Source organism: Heterocephalus glaber, unplaced genomic scaffold (assembly GCF_053883595.1).
Source record: "Heterocephalus glaber isolate CG9 unplaced genomic scaffold, H.glaber_assembly_v1.0 deba00001733, whole genome shotgun sequence".
In the NCBI taxonomy this organism is placed as follows: domain Eukaryota; kingdom Metazoa; phylum Chordata; class Mammalia; order Rodentia; family Bathyergidae; genus Heterocephalus; species Heterocephalus glaber.
The window spans coordinates 12,474,287-12,496,510 of NW_028258444.1; the positions used below are offsets into that span (position 1 = coordinate 12,474,287).

General features: G+C 34.0%; 1 protein-coding gene across 7 annotated transcripts in view; it reads right to left on the reverse strand.

Annotated features, from left to right (window-relative positions):
- The window catches only part of Adamts20 (ADAM metallopeptidase with thrombospondin type 1 motif 20), a 205,625-nt gene that overhangs the window by 62,365 nt on the left and 121,036 nt on the right, over nucleotides 1-22,224 (reverse strand). For all 7 annotated transcript variants that reach the window (XR_002388903.2, XM_021243106.2, XM_021243105.2 and 4 more), the window contains one exon: nucleotides 4,686-4,853. Coding sequence is in view for 6 of the 7 variants with exons in the window: in XM_021243106.2 (XP_021098765.1) it covers nucleotides 4,686-4,853 (168 nt within the window). In the remaining variant the exon portion in view is untranslated. The remainder of the gene's footprint in view (nucleotides 1-4,685; nucleotides 4,854-22,224) is intronic.

A 22,224-nucleotide genomic window follows, 5' to 3' on the forward strand; every position in this document is an offset into this window, starting at 1 on the left:
TTGATTTTTGTGTGTTGACCCTGTATCCAGCTACTCTACTGAATTTGGTTATTAAGTTTAGAAGACTTTTCGAGGTGTTCTTGGGGTCTTCTGTATAGAGTATCATGTCATCTGCAAATAATGACAATTTGACGTCTTCATTTCCTATCTTCTTTCTTTTTATTTCTTTCTCTTGTCTATTTGCCCTGGCTAATGTTTCCAAAACTATATTGAACAAGAGTGGTGATAGTGGAAACCCTTGTCTTGTTCCTGATTATAGTGTGAAGGATTTCAGTTTTTCACCATGTAGTATGATATTGGCTGTTGGTTTTTCATAGATGGGTTCTATCAGATTGAGGTAGAGAACATCTATTCCAATTTTTTGTAGGGTTTTTATCATAAATGCATGTTGGATTTTTGTCAAATGCTTTTTCTGTGTCTATGGAGATAATCATATGGTTTTTGTCCTTGGCTCTATTGATATAGTGTATTACATTGATTGATTTGCATATGTTTATCCATCCCTGCATCCCTGGGATGAATCCCACTTGGTCAGGGTGTATGATTTTCCTGATGATCTTCTGCATTCTATTTGCCAGTATCTTAATAAGGATTTTTGCATCTATGTTCATTAGTGAGATTGGCCTATAGTTCTCTTTTTCAGTTGGGTCTTTCTCTGCTTTGGGGATCAAGGTGATGCTTGCTTCCAGGAATGAATTTGGGAGTATTGCTTCCCTTTCAATTCCATTGAAGAGTTTAAAGAGTAGTGGCAGCAGTTCCTCTCTAACTGTCATGTAGAATTCATCAGTGAAGCCTTCAGGACCTGTGCTTTTCATAGCTGATAAGATTTTAATTATGTTTTTAATTTCATTGATTGATATTGGGTTGTTTAGGATTTTTAGGTCTTTGTTGCACTTTGGTAATTCATATATATCTATGAATCTATCCATTTCTTCTGTGTTGTCCATCTTATTGGCGTATAGGTTCTGGAAGTAGGTATTGATGATCCTCTGGATTTCATCTAAGTCTGTTGTAATTTCACCCTTTTCATTCCTAATTGCATGGATTTGGGCCTCTTATTTCCTTTTTCTGACAAGGTTGGCTAAAGGTTTGTCAATTTTGTTGATTCTTTCAAAGAACCAACTCTTGGCTTCATTGATTTTTTCTATCATTGTCTTAGTCTCCATTGAACTGTTTTCTGCTCTGACTTCATAATTTCCTCCCTTGTATGAGCTTTGGGTTTGTCCTGATCTTCTTTTTGTAGAAGCTTGAGATTCAGCATCAGGTTGTTTAATTGGGCTCGCTTTGCTTTCCTAATGAGTATTCACTGCTATAAATTTCCCTCGTAAGACTGCTTGCATTGTGTCCCATAGATTCTGATATGTTGTATTGTCATTGTCATTTAATTGTAGGAACTCTCTGATTTCTTCATTGATTTCCTCTGTGACCCATTGGTTATTCAGAAGTGTGTTGTTCAATTTCCACGTGTTTATGAAATTTTTCCAGTTTCTTTTGCTATGGATCTCCAATTTCATCACACTATGGTCTGATAATATACAGGGGATAACTTCAAATCCTTTGCACTTATTAAACATGTTCTATAAGTGAGTAGGTGGTCTATTTTGGAAAATGACCCATGTGTACCTGAAAAGAATGTGTATTTTGCTTTTGTGGGTGGAACACTCTATAAACATCTGTTAAGTTCATTTGTTCAAGAGTTTGATTGAGTTCTAGCATTTTGTTGCTTGTTTTTTGTCTAGTTGATCTATTTATGACAGTGGGGTACTGAGGTCCCCCACTACTATTGCTTTAGTGCTTATTTGATTTTTCACATCCATTAGTATTTTTGTTTTATATAGTTGGCTACACCAGTGTTTGGTTCATATATGTTTATGATTGTCATCTCTTTCTCTTTGATTATTCCCTTTACAAGGATGTAGTGTCCTTCTTTGTCTCTCTTAATCAGTGTTGGTTTGAAATCCACTTGATCTGCCAAGAGGATAGCTACTCCTGCTTTTTGGGGGGTTCCTGTCACATGGAGTATTGTTTTCCACCCTTTAACCTTCAGTCTATGAGTTTCTTTTTGAATAAAGTGTGCTTCTTAGATGCAGCATATTGTTGGATTTTGCTTCTTGACCCATTTTGCCAGTCTCTTTCTTTTGATTGGTGAATTGAGACCATTAACATTGATGATCATAACTGATACATGTTGGCATATCATTGTCATGACCTTTTCTTTTTGTTGGATTTTCCCCTTTGCATTTAGTTTCTTGTCATGCCAGATGGATTCAATCTGCTTTGCTTCCTAGGGTTTTAACCTCATTGTGTTTTCCTAGGATATTGTCTAAAATTTTTGGAGTGCTGGTTTGCTATTCTTGAAGTTTCTAAGGTTCTCTTTGTCATGAAAGTATCTTATTTCTCCATCAATTTTGAAAGATAGTTTGGCAGGGTATATCAATCTGGGTTGGAGGCTGTTTTCCTTTAGGACTTGAAATATGTTAGTCCATGCTCCTCTTGCCTTGAGGGCTTGGTTTGAGAAGTCTGCTGTGATTCTGATGGTCTTTCCTTTGTATGTGATTTGTTTCTTTCCTCTAACTGCTTGTAGAACTTTGTTTTTTGTTGGGTGTCTGGAATCTTAACAATTATATCCCTATGTGTAGATTTTTTTGATCACAGCTAGTTGGAGTCCTGTATGCCTCACTTATCTGTATGTCAAGTTCTTTTCCCCTCCTTGGGAAGTTTTCTGCCATTACTTCTGTGAACAGTTTTTTCATCTCATCTGCACTCTTTTCTGTTTCTTCATTGACTCCAATCCATCTTATGTTATTCTTCTTTGCATTGTCTAGCAGCTGCTGGTTTGATTTCTTGTGGTCCTTTACAATATTGAAGCAATTTTTCTTTTCCTGGTCACTAATTGCAGTCTTATCTTCTATATCTGAAATTCTGTCCTCATATTGGCTTATTCTGCTGTGTTGACTTTCAGTGGAGTTTTTAATCTCCTGGTAATCTGTTCGAATCTGTTTTATGGATTCCATTTTTTTCCTATGTTGGGATTCCATCATATTCCTCTGATCCTCTCTAGATTAATTAATCATGTCTTGCACTATGAGCACAGTCTCTGCTATTATCTGAGAAATTATTTCTGATTTCATTTTTTCCAGGTCCTCTTTTGTTGCCAGTTCAGGGAGTGTAGGTGGTTGAGTATCAGAGTGTACCATCTCATTTCCCTTTGGAGTTGCTATAGGTAATCTGGAAGTCTGTTTTTGAGACTTATTTATGTGTCTTCTCATTTTGACTGGTGTGGGGGGGTGCTGTTGGCAACCCCATGTCTCACCTCCTTTGTGCTGTGAGTGGTGGACAGGCGGCCTGGAAGGAACTCCAACATCTTACAGAGATAAGAAATTTTTGTGGCAGAAGACAGGTTTCCTTTTTCTTTTCAAGACCAGGCTCTTTAAGAAATGGATAAACAACCTCAGATACTGGTGGATGCAGCTTTGTTGAAAGCCCAGCCCAGTGAAATCAGTCCTTAGGAGATTATTCCAGTTAATAGTCTGACTTTATTCATCACTTTTGTCTACTCCTAATTATGCAAGTTAATCTGTTTTGTTTTATTTTTTTGTACCAGGGATCGAACTTGGGACCTTGTGCTTGTGGGGAATGCAGTGGAACCATGGAGCTAAATCCCTGGCCCTTCCAGTTAATCTTAATTATCTACTCCTGGAGAGGTGAGGGGATCATGTGGGCACTATACTCCTCAGTGGATTGATCCACTGGTGTTTTAGCTGAATGTGTGTTGTTGGAGGTGGGTCACTGGAGATGTGCCTTTGGAGGGTGTATATCTGGATGGCACTCTGCCCTATGCTCTTCTTCCTAATTGTCCTGAATTGAGTAGTTTTGCTGCACTATACCATCTGCCATGATGTTTTTGCCTTGGAGCCTGCTGACTATGGACTAAAATAGCTGAAACCATGAGCCAAATAAACTCCTTCTCCTTTAAGTTGTGGTGTAGGTAGGTATTTTATCTCAGCATTAGGAAAGCTGACTAATAGACCATTTCCCAAGATAGTGTTTGCTTGAAAACCACTCTCAGACTCATGGCTCCTCCAACTCAGATTTTGAACTCACTTCTCTGAGTATGTCAGGGCAGGTATCATCATCGATATCTTTGAAGCTTTGTTTATTAACTGAATGCTCAGCCAGGAACTCTTATTAATCAACTTTGTTTTTCTTAACTCTACTTTAGTCTTAGCCCCATCTAGGTTATCTAGCTTTCCCACCTTCATAATTCTTGGTATCCAATAACAATCCTATCTTCAATTTCTCCAGGATCCAGTCATTTCTCCAGGATGCAATCTTAGCTCAAATCCAATATGTGGAGTGGAAACAAAGCTGCTACTAAATGCACTATCATACATATGTTTTGCTGTTTGATTACCAAGATAATCTGTAACACCGCCATTTAGTAATAGAATTTTCTTATACACTTTATGGCTATGAAAAAATCAAATGACTAATTTGCTACTTAAATATTGGCAGCACATATATCAACACTGTACAGTATTAATTTAGAGGATTATGCAGATAAGTGTATAACAAAATAATTACAAATTTAAAGAAGTAAAACTTTTAGTTATTGAAAGCAAAGACTGAATTAAAATTTTTTTAATGCAAAAAATACATATGTCATTGTAAATTACATCACGTACCTCCTTCCATCTATTGGCTTTCCATGAAGGGCATCTGACAGATCTACAAGCTTTGTGGGTTCTAGGTTTCCTCAGATGGCTGCAGTATTTCTCTTCTACTTTCTCTTGGAATTGGTCAACACAGAGCACTTCACGGTACTTTATACCTTTACCACAAGAAGCTGAGCACTTGAAAAGAAATATGAATTGACTTAATTCATTTTATTGATTAATTTATCTTCAAGAAATAGGAAATGAAACAAAACATCATTGCTTTGATATTTGTATTAGAAGATACTTTGTGATATTTCAAATATTACAGAATTGAAAATTCAGAGAGAATTTGAATTTCTCAATCTGTGCTGGACCATCAATTGATGTTGCTATCCTAAAGTATTCATTCCTGTTAAAAACCAAAAAATTCAATGATCTCTTAGTTCTTTTAGAAAATATACAATTACAGGTTCAATTTAGATTCAATTTGGTTTCGTTTATTGCCTCAATCTGGAAGATTATCATTCAACCCTCAGTTGCTACCTACCATCAGCCCTCTAATATATGTAGTAAAAAACCAAAGTTAAATATATCTTCAAATATAAGACCAATGACTTTTTTTTTCAGCCAGTTGACATTTTATGAGCAAGGCCAATATAACATGGGGAAAGAGCCCAAGCTCTGACAATGAGCACTTGTTTTGTTATTCACAGCTGAGTCACTTCAGGCATACTTTATCAAATGTTAGTTCTTTACTTGTTAATGAGTATAACAACACCAATCTTATAAACTTGTTATAAATTCTAAAATGAAATGTCTAAACCAGTCCCATCATACATTTTAGATCCATATATATATGAAAACATTAAGGAAGAACATTAAGGAAAGCATTAAACAATGAAGACAAGGATCTCAGACAACCCTTATTCCTCTGAGGCAGCCAGTAATATGTGGTTTCATTTTTATATATATGTAAATATATATAAATATACATAATATAAATATATAAATATATATAGAGAGAATAGAGAATATTCAAGAGTATATTTGCATTTTATGCATAAGTTCACAGACTATTATGCTACCTAATGCAGACTATTAGAAGGTTAAAACACTTTAAGCTTCAAAAAATATAGTGTGTGAATTACCTTTTATATCATCTGCAATACTATATCCCATTTATATGGGCAGTTAACACAGTGGCTTGATCATTAAAACTTACTGTTAACATACTAACATGTTTTCTCTCTCCTCTATTAATATTGATAACCTTCCTACTTAGAATTCAGTTCTGTGAAAATCTCTGAGTCTTCATACATTGCATAAAACAACATTCTTTCTTCCTACTGGTCAAACCTACCAATATGCTCTACTCTTCCTGGCTACTAATCTTGGGCACATTCTTTCCTCTTTCTATCCTTTATTGTTTCTTTTTATCAGAGTATAACCTATTACACACTTAAAAATCAAGTATTATCAACAAGCACACAAGATCAGAGAATATACAAATTATTTTGAACACATGTTCACACACTGAAAAATGTTTTTTTCTCATTATGTATTTTTTCAACTTTTGAAACAAAACATTCATTACTCTCCTTGATAGCCTCCTTTAAAAAGTAATAATTTGTGAATATTTATGTGCAGCTTCATTAAACATGATCCCTTGCTTTTGTCTGTGATTTATTCTCAAAGTGCTTATAAAATAAATGGTACATAACATCTATGGAATGAATTGTGTCAGAGTAAGTCCTAAATAATACTAAACCCAAACAAAAATTAAAAAAAAAAAACCCACTACAAAAAAACTAAATATCATTAAGATTGTAATACAATGATGGGATTAAGGAATTCACAAAAAGTAGACGTTTCTTTCTAGGATATTTGGTAAATAGTTAAGAAAGTGATTTTTAAACTCAATCTTGAAGGATAAGTGGGTTCGCTGATGGACAATGATGGATAGTCTTAGTATTTGTTTGGTATGCCTTATCTAGACATTGCCTGTGTGTATTGATTCTGTAAATTTTCCACGGTTCTTTTAACAGTGCCATGAAAGAATCACTCAGTAAAGTGTTGATATTTCTGAAAAGAATGACTGATTCTTTTGGAAAACTATGTAACATAAAAGCAGACAGATTAAACTTGAGATTCCATGTAGAATTCAGCAAAATATTTACTCTCTAAACCATATTTGTGAATGGAATGTAAACTCAGATATATAGAACATGCTTAAAGTTAAGATTATTCTTCAGTCACCTATTCTAATTCTAATTATGGTTCATCTTTGATTCTCTTTTTTGTTTTAATTTATTAGAGTAATCTAGGCTATTCATCTAATCTAGTCTATTATTAAATATAATTTGAAAATAAACTAATTTTATCAACATGTTATGTTATATATTTGTATTTTGGAAGTATATTTTTATAAATGTAAAAACTATGATTAAACAATTTTAAACATTTTGAGGGTTCATGACTAGTCATGGAATGCCTCTTTATTGTTTTTAACTTGCACTCTTCCTCACTTTGGCAATGAATTTTATTGACCATATTGACCATATGTTTCCAGCCTTATACTCTGCTACAGACAAATTGCATCATGCAAATTTTGAGGCACAATATGATTGCATTCTCTGTAATGTTCAAGAACAGTTTAACATGTCATTTTCTTTGTCCTACCTTATTATTTCATATGGTGCTTTCTGAATATCATTTATTCTTAGTTTTCTTAGTCAATCATACTTCTAGGGTAAATATATATCCACTTTCATTTTTATAAGCTCTTCTGAGCCCCACCCTTTCTTTAGCCCTTCATAATTTTCTACTTTTGTAATATGTTTTATCTACCTAGTCTCCTGGAGGTCAAGTCCTTTTAAATTCCTTCTGCAAAGTCAACAGGTACAATAAATATTGAATTGATTAATTGGTGTTTAGTTTTTGTGTAAGCAATTTATTTGTATTATGAAACTGTAAAATAATTTATTTTTTAAAACTAAATTATATTAAGTATAGTAAATAAACTCACAATTTTCTAGGTTAGATAGAAAAATTCAAAAATCAAAGAATTGTAAAGTAAATTTAGGTTCACCTTTAAAATAGAGCTCTTTTTCTGCAAGAGCTGAAGAAAAATACAGATCTCTTTCCTTAAGATCCAGAGAGGAATAAAACATTATTTTATTTGTGTCTGATGAATTCCACGTGGGAATTTTTCTAAAGTAAAAGAGAACATGTTATGCAAAGAATTATGTTTTAGTTGGAATGAGGCAGCAATAGAGTAAACAACTAGTGAAATCTTACTCTCTTCTCCCAAACCACAACACATCCTGAGTTGTAAAGATTCTGCAAAATAGCCCATTTGGTAGGAATACCAAGCACAGCAGTTCTTTCCTCCGGTAATGCAGCTGAACTCCAGGGCCAGCACTGACTTTGGAAGGTATATTTCAAATGTAATGGTTATTTAGATGGTAAGGATAATCCTCAATTTTAACTATAAAGATCCCATAATTAACTATTTGGGAAAAAAAAAGGAATCTGAAGTTTGGCCTACAGATTAGCAACAAAAATCTAAAGAGTAAGAATGAATCAAACATGGGATTAACCTTAATAAAATTTGACTACAAAAGTAGCAAATGTCTCCTGCATAGTTTCCCCTATGAACGAAGGTATTTATTTTTGGTTCTATGTTTAATATGTAAACTCTTCTAAGAATAAATATTAAAACTAAAATGTCACATTAGAAGCAATATTAGATTAAGGCTCTGACATCAGCTAAGCTGTACATTAAATCTTTTTTTTTTTGGTACCGGGAATTGAACTTGGGTCCTTGTGCTTGCACAGCAGGCGGCGAAACCACTGAGCTAAATCCCCGGCCTGTACATTAAATCTTTTTAGTGACAATCAATAAGTCATCAAGAAAGATTTTAAGGAAAAACCTATTTTCCCTTCATAGATTTTTCCTTCAAACAAATTACTGTTTTTAAAATTTCTTAAATTCATATTTTATAGATGGCCTATATTATTGCCAGTTCTTTACATGGAGTTTCTGTGAGTAAATTTAAATTTAAAATAAGCAGAGGCCATTCAGTTATTCTAAGTCAATTAGTAAGAATTAGAAATATCTTAGAACAACTAAACTATTGCCCCCTTAATATTCCTCATTTGTTGATAGGAAAAATATCTTTAAATAAAATATTTCATAATTTGATAACATAATTGTAAACAATTATGACCTAAATAAAGACCTAATTAAAAAAATAAATAGACATTTCTCAGATAAATAAATACAATTGGCCAATAGATACATGAAAAAATGTTGGGCCGGGGATTTAGCTCAGTGGTTTGGATGCCTGCCTTGCAAGCATAAGGTCCCAAGTTCGATCCCCGGTACCAAAAAACAAACAAACAAACAAAAAAAACTGGAAATTTAAGTGGAATTCACTGCATATGCTGGCCAGCCAACCTCTGCCTCAAAAAAATGTTCAACATCATTGGCCTCCTGAGAAATTCAAATTAAGACAATAAGGTTCCATCTAACTCCAGAAAGAATGACTACCATCATATCAACCAATGACAAATGCTGGCAAAGTTGTGGGGAGAAACGAAGACTTTGTCATTGTTAGTGGGAGTGTAAACTGATATAACTATTATGAAAATCAGTATGGAGATGTCTCAAAAAAACTAAAAATAGAAATTCCACTTGACCCAGCTATTCTTATTTTAAGTATCTTCCCAAATGAGTTAAAAACATCATTTCACAGTAATGTATTACAACCATGTTTATAGCAGCACAATTCATAATAGCTAAATCTTGGAAACAGCCTGTATGCCCAGCAACAGATAAATGGATAAAGAAAATGTAATATTTATACATAATGTAGTACTATTCTACCATAAAGACAAACATGTGGCATTTGTAGGAAAACTGATGCACCTTGAGATGATATTAAGTGAAGTAAATCAGACACACACACTTGAACATCAATGGTTTTCCTTATATGATGAAATCAATAGGAAAATAAAATATGAAATAGAAGGCAAATAATAGGAAATAGGAGAGAGAAAAAATGTTACTGTATTCTAAGTATGTTTCTTCTGGCAGTTTCTACTTTCACTCCAGTATGGTGTGAGAGCTCACTTTGCAGGATTTCCATTTCTTTGGATACATTGAGGTCTTTACTGTTGCTATGAGTGTTGTCTACTTTGAATAAAAAAATAAATTCCCAGAATAGGAAAATCTATGCAGATAGAGTTTACCTCAGTGGTTGCCTAGATTTAGAGGGGAAGGATTGGTAGATGATAACGAGGGGGTAGAGTGTTTCATTTTGAAATAACAAAAATGATCTAAATTTGATTATGATCGTGGTTGTACAACTCTCAATATGCTAAAATTTACTGAATCCTACACTTTAAATTTATAAATTCTATAGAAGTAAATTGTAATTCAATAAAGTCGTTATTTAAACATTTTAGAAAACAACATTTTATGAAGAATAATTTCAAATCTATAAATATTTGTTACTGAACTTAGGTTTATTTTGCTGGAAGCAACAGCAAATGTAATCCTAATTCAAAGTGTAAGCATAATTTATAGCAAAAGAAATATTCAGGACAAACTATCATTTATTTGAAGCATGTAATTCATTCTTTTAAGTTTGTAATAGTATAGTTTGTGTATGCTACAAAGGGGTAATGAACATTTGAGACTCCTCTGTAAATTCTGTATGCCAAGGGACTCATCTAAGTCCTCATCTGACTCTTCCAAATCTATACACTTATATTGTGACCAAAAAGGTGTTGTTATTATGAGAGTAGTGTAAATCTTTTCTAACTTTAACAATTATTTCGGTGGTGTTTCTGTGAACTTGCTTTACTTGATGTATTTACACAAATAACAGAAACCTGGGACACTGATTTTTTTCAAGAATGAGTGGCACAGTCTACATGGAAACCCCACCCCCCATCTTACCCCTGAGACATTATAAACAGTGATAGTCAAAAACTGTGAATGCTGGCTGGGGATCTAGCTCAGTGGTTCTACCGCCTGCCTCGAAAGCACAAGGTCCAGAGTTCGATCCCTGGTACCAAAAAAAAAAAAGAAACTGTGAATGCTTATTTTTTAAAAAGTGTATTACGGTAAAAGACACACTGCCATTAATCCCCCTAAAATACTCTCTCTTGCTTCTTCTACATATATCCCTTGGTTCTTGCCACTCTCTGAAGCAGTTCTGGAAGTACTCTTTCCTGTTTTTAGTTGTGTTGCCCTGGGGATGCCTCAGGGTCCTAAAAGGATTCAAAATGTTTACCTTTCTTGACTTTGGGGAAGAGCCAGAAGTCATACAAGCACCAGATTAGGTGAGTGAGGTGGGTGAGGAGATACATTACTGTAATGTTTTAACAAGCTTGCCTTTCTGTTGTATGGCCCAGGGCAGCAACATTCACCATGTTTTTTTAAATCACATCTCATAAAGACACTTGAAAAAGAGGACTTTAGAGCTACTTTAGAAAGTGGCAGGAACAGTTGATGGGCAATTGGGCTGTTTCCAAGGAACAATGGATTGAGCAGGATTAATGGCAACATGTTTTTTACTGTTTTTTTAAAAATTTAAACATTTACTATATATTGTGATCAAACCTTGTACGTGCAGAACCATAAGCATCTGGCTTCCTGGAAGGCAGCAAAAGGTAGAGAGTAGAAAAGTAACCAAAGTACACTTTTTCTAAAAATACTGACTTTTAAGGCATTACTATGGTAACATTGACAAAATTCTTCAAATCAAGTGCCAGCAAAATAGCAGATTTACCATTCAAGTTTCTACAAATATTTTATGTACTCCTGTGGGAGTCAACAGAAATAAAGCCAAAAAGTTTGCTTTGAGTAAATTTATAAAGGTCCAGAAATGAATACACACTGGGAACTCTCAAGTGAGAAGTAAATGAGCTCTATGAATACTTTGAAAAGGGAAAAGTCATAGTTAAGAGTAGAGAAACACCACTCACCCCACAAATTAATGTCTATTTACCATATGCTATAAAAGTCATGACTGGAGGTTGTGTTAGGAATTAATAACATACTTAAGTGAAGTTCACTAATTTAAAATTATTATCCTAATCATATTAAAGGAATTATTTTGTTAAAAATTCAAGATGAGGTTTACTGATTTTTTTCAGTAGTGGGTATCAGTGAATGAAATAATAAAAAGGGTATGGATTTGGAGTCAGACACCAACATTTGAATCTCAGCTGTCAATTGGGCAAACTGGCTAGATGCTCAACCTTGCTGATCTTCAGTTTTCTAGTCAGAAAGTGGCAACATAATACCTTCGTTCAGGAAAATAATTATAATGTTAAAATAAATAATATATAAATGAACCTAAAACAGTACATGACACAATATCACAAAGGCATATTAACTCTCCATTCCCTTTTCTTTTTCTTCCTCTCCCATTTCCTGAGGAAATATAAAATGTGCAAATACCATCTATGGCACCGATTTCTTTATGAATCACATGAATGGAACATGGGAGTTGTTCACTTCTCCACATTTGGAACTCAGTGGTGAGATAAGGAGATAATGATGCCAATGAAATTCCAGCAAAACCACATCTTGTTCCTCCTGAGAAAAATTTTGCTTATCTAAAATTTAAAAATAAGTCAGATATACTTCAAGGTATTTTAAAAGTCGGAAGGGGGTAGATAAAGTAGAATAGTTAGACAAATACAGGGCAAACAAATATCTGGGCTTAAAAAAACTGATTTAATGAAAGTGGTGAAGTGATCAGATGTGTTCATTTGTTCTCCTTTTTAAATTTTTTCCAACCCAAGAAATCAACATGCATAGATATATTTTAAAGGATTGAAGAAGATAGGGAAAATGCAGAAGACTAACTGAGCCAAGACAAACTCCTGCCTGCAGAATCCCTGCCAGTCAGCAGCTGGAGCAACCAGCCTTATGTGAGGCTCTCTGGTGGGATCATATGACGGGGCTCCAGAGTTAGAGCTGGGTGTGAGGGGACAGAGGTTCTACACACTCGGCTCTCAGATCCTGTCCCTCTTACCGTGCTCCTCTTGGTCACAGGTATAGCTTTAGAGGGTTCTTCCCAGGGGAAATTGGGTGTTGAAGAGGAAACCCCTTAGAATACTGACTTCCAGGAAAGATCAATAGCCACTAAACTCGACTCAAATACAGTGTCCTAACACTTCTTTTGTGCTTTACTCCAATCAGATACAGAGAATCTTCAACAGGTGAGGAAATTTTTCAGTAAGAAAGACAGAAAACCACTCTTCCTTCCACTCAGATAGGTCCTAATGGAAAAGAGACAATAAAGAGAACATCTCCTCTAAAAAGCTTTAGTTAATAAGAGAGAGATGGTAGGTGCTGTGTAATAAGACAAGAATAGAATACTATACCAGGAAAGCAACCAGAATGCAAGGAAAGCTTTTGATAGTTAAGATATAACTAAAATAAATAATTCAATAGATGTTTTGGGTATGGAGAAAGTCACAAGGCAAGTAAAACCATAGATAGAAGTAGAAAATAAGAAGAATAAAAACAAGAGAATTAGAGGGCCAACACAAAAATTCCTATGTTCAACCAGAAAGAACTGAAGAAATAAGAATAAAGAAAAGGGTTGTATACAATTGTCAAAGGAATAATATCAAATTCCACATCATTTTCCTCAGAGAGGGCCTACAGAAATACTTAGGAAACGGAATTCACACACACACACACACACAGTCTCTTCATTATAGAAAGTCAGAGTGAATTCTATAGCCGACAAATAATCAACTATAGGCATTGAGTAAAAAACATTTTCAGATTTCTTTTCTTTCTTCTTAAAGTAAGGTTCAGGAAGAAATGTTTTAGAGTGAGACAGAAAACCAAAAGGGAGGGAAGGAAGAATGGGGTGGGGTGATATAAGAAAACATTATCAGAACTATAGATAAGGCAGGAGATTTCCCAGAACTAGAGGATGGTGAAGCAGGGTTAAGATTAGCCAGGTCACATCAGCAGAGGGTGGAGGGAAGTAAGTGTCTAGGGAAGAAGTAGTCTCTGAGCATTTAGAAAAACCATTCATAGAGATTTACACATCTGGACAATCACCTGAGGGAGAAAAGTGGTGATTAAAACAAACAAAAAAACTAGGTGAAATTTTAAACAAAGCTATTTCTAATTCAAGGTACAATGAAGAGCTGTCTGAGAAAGGAGAGCAGTCAAAGTATGCTCCTCCGTTCCACTTAGCTCCACATTAACACAGCAGCACTGATAACTGACTAGAACAAAATTCATTTGGAAGATGGACTGTAGAACTCAGGGTTTACATAAGGAAGCCAAAGTTTCAACTTTTACGAAGGGAGGTTGAGAGGTAATTTTTTTGATGCAGCAGGACAAGCCTATTATTTGGAAATATGGAGATAATCATCAGAAGACATAGACAAGAGGATTAAAGATTAGTTCTCAGGTAGGAAAAGACAGGTCTTTTTCCTTAATTGGCCTTTCAGCATGACTTCTTTTTAGACTATGTACATGCGGGCTGGGGATTTTTCTCAGTGGTTCAGCCACCTGCCTTGCAAGCTCAAGGAGCTGAGTTCAATCCCCAGTACCAAAAAAAAACCCCCCCGCAAAACAAAACTATGTACATGCATGACATTGGTAAAACTAAGATTCAAAACTATAATCAATGAAATTCAGTTTATTAATGACAATGTGAAACTCAAGGGACATCTCTTCAGAAATGTTCTAAAGCTTTAGATCCATCCTGTTGTGAACACTTTGTGAAGACATGAAAAGCATGCTTTCCGTGATTGTACAAAATTAATACGGGGGGGCCGAGGATTTAGCTCAGTGGTTTCGCCTCCTGCTGCACAGGCGCAAGGACCCGAGTTCGATTGAAACTGGAAGTTTCTCCTAATTGTAACCAAAAATTACAGAAAACAATATCTTTAAAGTATTTTAAGAATCACAATAATTTAACTCTACATAAATAATATTGTGAGTTTATAAAAGCATATTGGATTATTATTGCTTACTCAAATGGAAAAAGGAAAATTCTACATACTTGAATAACTAGACATCCTTTGGTGGAGAGGGAATTTGTCACCCTTTAGTCTTAAAAATTATCAAATAAATGTCCTAGTTTTGTATTACATGTTTTACTATGATATTAAGTATCCAAATGAAATCCTGAAGTTATTCCCAGCCATTATATTTCAGTTCCTGGTAAAATTGATTTTTTAAAAAAGAACTTGTTTTATTATCAGACCACTAGCTAATGATCTTTATAACTAGTTTCTCATTTATTTTCCTAAGCATCAAAATATATAAATAATAAAAGAAAACATTTTCCCAATGTACACAAAGCTGAGTTTTGCTCATCAATTTTTTCAGTGCTTTCATTTAAACAAGATTATATAAAATGTTTATAATTTGAGAGTAAAACAGAAAACTTTGGACACAACATTTAATAGACTATGAGAAAAACTCTAAAGCTCTCTCCTCAGTACAGACCATAAACTTAAATGACCTTCATTACCGTATCTAAATAAATGGAATACCTTATTTATATAATAATAAGACATTAGGGTGATTTCATGTACAAATTTATGTGTCAGAAAAAATAGACTTTCTGACAAAATATACCTACACATTAACATTATTGAAATGAAAAAATTATACATGGGAATTTGAAGTATAAAATATAAATTTTATACCACATCTATTAAAAACTTAAGGAATAAGTGGTATAACAGATAAAAGAAACACAAGAATAAAACTGTACCTATAGAGATACTCCCACTTACAGGTACTTTCTGTATTTCTATTTGAAGTATTTTTACCCTTCTGTTTACATTATGTAGTTTCAAGCTAATATTTTGCTCCAAAAAAGTAAAACCTAGAGAAAAAAATGCAGTTGTTGTGGCATTTTCATTTAAAAGGTGCATCTTTATAAAGTTGAAATGTATACATCCAAGCAAGCCCTCTTAAATATGCAATCTGTGTTACCTGAACAAGGAAAAATTGGACGACTTTAGTCCTACAGAAATAACAGAAAGGAAATATGCATTAATAGATTGTTTTTTCTTCAGCATTTCTGTTGCAGCAACTTTATGGGGCACCCTGTGGATCAGGATGGGTTTCCTCTAAGCTTGAGCCCTTGCCAATGTTTGCAGAGAAACAGTGACATAGAATCAGTATCCCATGTGAGCTACTACGCAAAAGTAGTTCCCTGACACTGAAGAAAGGTCTGGGAGTGGAAGAAGACCCCTGTATCACCCTCATCCCTAATCCAGATGTGAAAATTCTTCTAAGGCTCAGGAATAAATGGTGAAAGGTTTCTCTCAATTGCAATGATGAGAAGTTTCTGTGGTTGGAAAATAGACAGTAATCTTCATTGGTGTGATAGTATAATTCCCCTTTCATTCTTACAGTCTTCAAAAAAGAACATATTTGCAATTTCATATTTTCATTTACATAATATAATTTACACATTTTGATTCTCACACTATATTTAATGATACCTCAAAAAGAGGTGTCATTAATGATACTAAATGCTTTTTTATTTTACCTATTAAATATTATTATATTGGGCTTTGCTCATTATAAGCAAAATCTACTAAAATAAAATAAGTAAATTTTCCTGAATATATATTTATACCTTGAAAAATTAGACTAGAAATAAAAATGATTCTAATGCAGGCAAACCCTTTTTCTGACAATTTTAATGATTACACCAAAGCAGAAATCTGACTGCTTGATACTCTATTCCAATATGTTAATTATATTTTAGAACTAGAGTACTTCTTAGTTTTAATAAATATCCCATTGAAAGAAATATTTTTTCAAAAATAATTTGATAGTCATCTGTTTAGGCATTTTAAGAGCTGAATTTGATGATTAAATGCCTCAAGTTGATTTTATATAATTGGGCTTTTTCCCCCCTGCAAAACAAATTTTTTCATTGCTGATTTCTACTGGTTTTGAATGGCTTCTGACTTCCAGAAGTGGATTTTTTTACTGAGCATCAAATTGATACTTAAATCATGTGAAGAAGCTAACAATGATGAAACATCTCTCATGCAAAAGAAAATTCATCTTTTCTCATTCCAGTTCTTGAGGAATCTCCCCACTCTGTATCTTGACACACCCAACTCTTTGCTCTATACACACATAGCTTTGTGCAGGAATAATTTTAGATGTGTCTTTTTTTTTTTTTTAGTTTTTCAGACTTTGACTTTTGTTATTTTTTTCTGGCTTGATAATATTATTACAAGTTTATATGAAACAGCATTTTATTTTATTAATTTTATTGGTGCATTTTAGATATGCAATATAATGACATTTATTGTTGGAGATTTGTACCTTTACATATCTTTTTTTTTTTTGTACCAGTGATTGAACTCAGGACCTTGTGCTTGCGAGGCAGGCACGGTACCACTGCACTAAATCCCTGGCCCCTACGTAATATATCTTGATTCTTATTTTTTTCCCATTCCTCTGCCCTCCCTTCAACCCCTCCAACCCTCCCTATTTACAAAGACTTTGTTTCCATTTTTTCATAGATATAGATGTGTCTTTAAAAAATATTTTTACCTGTTGTAATATAAACTGTCCTATCCCTTGATCACTTCATTTTTATTCTCCACTTTGAATGGTATCTAACACACAGTAACTGCCATACAAATATCTACTGATGAATAAATTAATGGAAATTCATGAAGATTATAATCAAGAATTTTGCAGCCTTTAAAAAAAGAACCAGAAAACATTAGCTAGCTTTTCTTCTCAATTAAATCAGCAGTGTGAAGTAATCTATTTCCTCTCTTCTAAAGTTACTGTCTAAAATAATTTAAAGATAAATCTTCACTACACACAGGAACCATCAGTTTTGCTCTGTCTTTTGTATGTCCATTTTAATCCCTTCAGGATCTCCCAGCTGTCAACTTAAGTGAGAAATAGAAGCTCTTTTACTGTTGGCTCCTTCTCTGTAGCTAGGATTGAAAATGAATGACCACAAAAGTCTAAAATATGAGGTGATGTTCTTCAATACATATGTCTAACCAGGTACTTACGTATATCCAAAACAAGTAAAAATTCCTACATATCAATAAGATAAAGTGGAAGATCCACCAGAAGATGGCCAAAGGACTTCAAAACACAAAAGAGCCAGTCCCATAGGAACAGACAAATATAAAAACACCCAATTTAACCATCAGAGAGATGCAAATTAAAACCACAAAGAAATACCACTATAAACTCAATAGAAATATTAAAATTTAAAAGTCTGATAGTATCAAGTGTTATCAAGGATGTGAGGAAACTGGATTCTCTTATAAAATCACCTTAGAGAACTATCTGACAGTATTAAAACAAAGCATATGCATACACTAAGGTTTTGTAATTCAGCCTCTGGCTACAAATCCAACACATATGTATACACATGTTTACCAAAAGAAACATGTGCCTTGTAAGTCCCAAAGTCAAAACAATCCCAAATGCTTATCAATTGGAAAATAAATATCTATAACAGTCATGTTCACTCACTCATACATGTGATAAAACTTTATGTGCATGAGGTAGTACAGTACTAGATATGATGTTAAACTACAATTACATGCAACATGATCAAATTTCAAATATATTGTGATTCTCACAAATTAAACTCCAATCATCTGAAGTTCAATAGCAGGCAAACTTATTGATGGGATCTTATGTCAGAAGAGGAGTAATATCTGGGAGGATAATAAAAACAAGGGGCCATATGAAACAATTTCTGGTGTTCCTAGTTTAGCTACAGGTCATACAGGTATGTTCCCTTTGGGAAATTCATTGTCCTGTATCTTTATGATTTGAAACTCTTCTGGATATTACCCACGTATTTCCATTAAAAAACTGAACTTCAGTCCAAGCTGACTACTGTTTTATACTAGAGTATAATTTGCTTAAGGGGGTCTTGTTTCAGATTGATATATTATTAGCCTTTTCTATGATATTTAGGTTTTTATCTCATTGAGGAGAAAGAGTATGTTCTATTAGATAAGTGACAATGATAACCAAAACATATTGAGCCTTGATGCCATAGGCTCTGTGTCAACCACTTTTTGTATTGCTCCATTTCATTTATCATAATAATATCCTTTTTAGATAGCTACTGTTTTATGTCAAGAAAATGGAATCTTATGAATGTTAAATAATGTGCCAGATGTCATGCAGTAAAATGAGTCTTACTCAAATTCAGAGAGGCATTCTAATACCACAGCTCTTACCCTAAGCTACAAGATGTAGGAATATTTCAACAGACCTAAATAGTGAAATCTCATAAAACTCTTTTGGAACATGAAAATTTACACTTCTCTGAGTGAAGTCAAGATTACATTCTTTTAAGTAAGATTATCTTGTTCATCATCATCAAATGGGCCCCTTGTGCTTGCAGCTTCAATGCTCTCAAATTGGCTCTTTCATTTATTGCTCATTTTTTTCCTCTCTGCAAGTCCAAGCTTCACTGATCTCTAAATTACCCATCATAACTTTTCTCAACTTTATTCTCTTGACATTCAAGTTGTTGCCAAGATGCTGGCTTGTATGTCTTCTCCCATTTTCAGATGGTCCCCACCTTTTGATCAGGAAAAACCATCAATTTCTGCTTCACTGGCTTCTACTTTCATATTTTTAGTTTGCTTATATTTTACCATGAGAATTATTAACTAATCTTTCTGAAACACAGCTCTGATCTCTACCCCAAAAATTCAATAGTCTTTCTACACCTACTGAATATAAAAGATTTTTTAAAAATCTTTTAAGCGTACCACCCAGAGGTCCTTTGAGATATGGTTCAAATTCAGAAGGGAGCCTGATCCCTGTGACTTACAAACTAGTCTCACAGACTCATTGTCATTACAGACAAGTCAAATTGAATTACTTTTTCTGATCTGTGTAGTTTTGCTCCAGAGGGTCTCCTACCTGCTACTTCCTTTCCCATTCAAGTACTATCTACCCATCAAGGGCTACACCTAAAACTTCTTCTCCAAAAGCCCCATCTTTCTCCAATTGGACACATACTTCTCACTTTCCAGAAGATCCCTTTTTATCTTATTGTTACTTGTGTATTTTTACTTTCCTATTGCCTGAGAATCCTTCGAAGACAGAATACTATTCCCCTTCCTGTTTAGTTTTCTGCAATTCTTAACCTAATGCTTAATACATATAGCTTTCAATAATCTTGAACAGAGAGATAGATGTGTTTTTGGCAGCTTTATTCCCTTCATAATACTTCTAAACTCTCTCGGTTTTCCTGGGTCACAATTCTAAAATAGAAAAAGCCCAGGGGGACCAAAGAAAGTTCAGAGTTGTTTTAGAGGATCATTTCCAAGTGCAGTTAACAACTGATTAAGTAGTTACTATGTGATGTGCTAACCAGTCTTTAAAAACCCTGTAATATTTCAATAAAGTCTGACAAATATAGCTATAAATATAATAGTTTTAATACATTGAAAGTCACATCACAATAGGATGTGATCATAAAGTACTTTTCTAGATATATCCTACTAGATTTAGGAATAAGGTGAATTAGTATGTTCACTAACTGAACTACAATTTAAGTACAATATTCATTTAAGTGCAATTTGGGGAGAGCACAGCCAGTTAGTGGTGTCTATGATAACAAACCATATAATTCCAGTCTTAGCTCTGTAAATACATGGATTTAGAGCTGCTCACTGCAGCTGCCATGTGGTGTGCATTATCGGTATGAACTCAATCCTCTGGTGAGATGAGAGGTGCTATGATAAACTGCTAGAGGTGAGTGGCACTTTGTGTTTTGGTTTTAAGCACATAGAGAATTTTGCTGATTATGTTCAACTCATGAACAGTAATGGGCTAATGAAGACGAATTACTAATTCTGTATTATGAAAAAGAGGCTTGTTTCAAATGTGATACCTAATATCTACCCTTTGAGGTAAAGGAGAAATTTACCTTTTGGATGAAAAACCAACTGCTTTTGGAAATTCCTACTAGGAAGAACATTTTGAAATGTTTGAAAATATTTATGTTATGTGATTTTGCCAAGTCCATGTCTTTAAAATTATGAAGCAAAAGTGTCTAATCTTTCACCTCTTTCAAAGTTTAAAACCCTTCAGTTTCACAGGTATTTGTTCAGATATAAAAATTGTACCACTAAAAGTGAAAATTTATGAGGCAAATTTTAATTTTTGAATAGTGAATATTGGACTTAAAACCAATTTCTAGTATATGACAGGAGCATCCAGTGATAAACTCTGCTAAAAGTATCTAAAATCTATTTTATTCTTAAACATTTTGAATCAGTGTGCCTGGGGAAACAGAATGGTCACCGACACGTATAGAAATACAAAGAAAAGATACAGGTATCATTTATCTTGAAATAGTTTTTTAGAGTTATTGTATGCTCTACATTCTAACTTCACTTAACATAAGACCCACAGTTTATTTCTCCTTTTATGATCTCATCATTACTTAGAATAGCTACTTACATTTTCCTATCATATATTTCAAACTGTCAGGGACCAATTGTGTCTTTCAGAGCATCTGTATCTAGGTCAATTTATAAATCTTTCCATATTCTCCTTTCTGGCAAGGCATAGAATTCACATGGGCAGAGCAAGAAGATGCTTGCACCTATGTAAAGATTATTCTTAGAGGGTAGAACTAGACACTGCTCATCTCCTGCTAAGTTATGATGGAATGTATCCTACGAGTTCAGGTTTTCCAGGATTTACTAGCAGGATTATTCTGTAGTAAAATACAATCTCCATTATTAATTCTTAGATTATTTTAACCTATTAAGCACTTATAATTATGAATCTTCAATATTGTAAGTTACATGATTGTTTCTGAAATGAAATGAGAATTCCACCCTGCATTATGATCATCCATTTTAGTATATTCATCATTAAACATACATAAAAATTGTATCTAGTTTGTTTCTAGAGACTAGATATCATGCCTAATACGTAGTAACTATTCATGGTTTTTAGGAAAATCAACAAGTATACCTTAGAAGGATATGGTAGAAAGCATAATAAGTGGAAAGACTATTTTAATACATAATAAATATTTCTATTCTGAAATTTTTTTGTTTTTTGGTACTGGGGATCGAACTTGGAAACTTGCACTTGTGAGGCAGGCAGCAGAACCACTGAGCTAAATCCCTGGACCTTTTATTCTGAATTTTAAAATTGATCTAAAAATTGATTTCCAAACTATGTGCTATGCTTGTGATGATAACTAATGACTATGCCTGTTTTTATAGAATAGTCCACTTTCCAAAGTCAAAACAAAGAAGAGTTTCCTTAAAGCATTTTCCCACACAGTACTGGACCTTGGCAGCTGCAGAGGACTTCCTGAGTGCCCTTCACCTCGAGTGGGCGCTGCAGGGGCAGGAAGAGCCTGATACCTCTGCTGAGACCCTAGGTGTTCTTGTGTTACACACAACGTTTACTGATCAACTTGGGGCCTACTGGTTGTGTACCCTTCCCATAAGCTCATTTCTGAAAGTGGTTTTGTTATATAGTCCATTGTATCATATTAGAAATTCA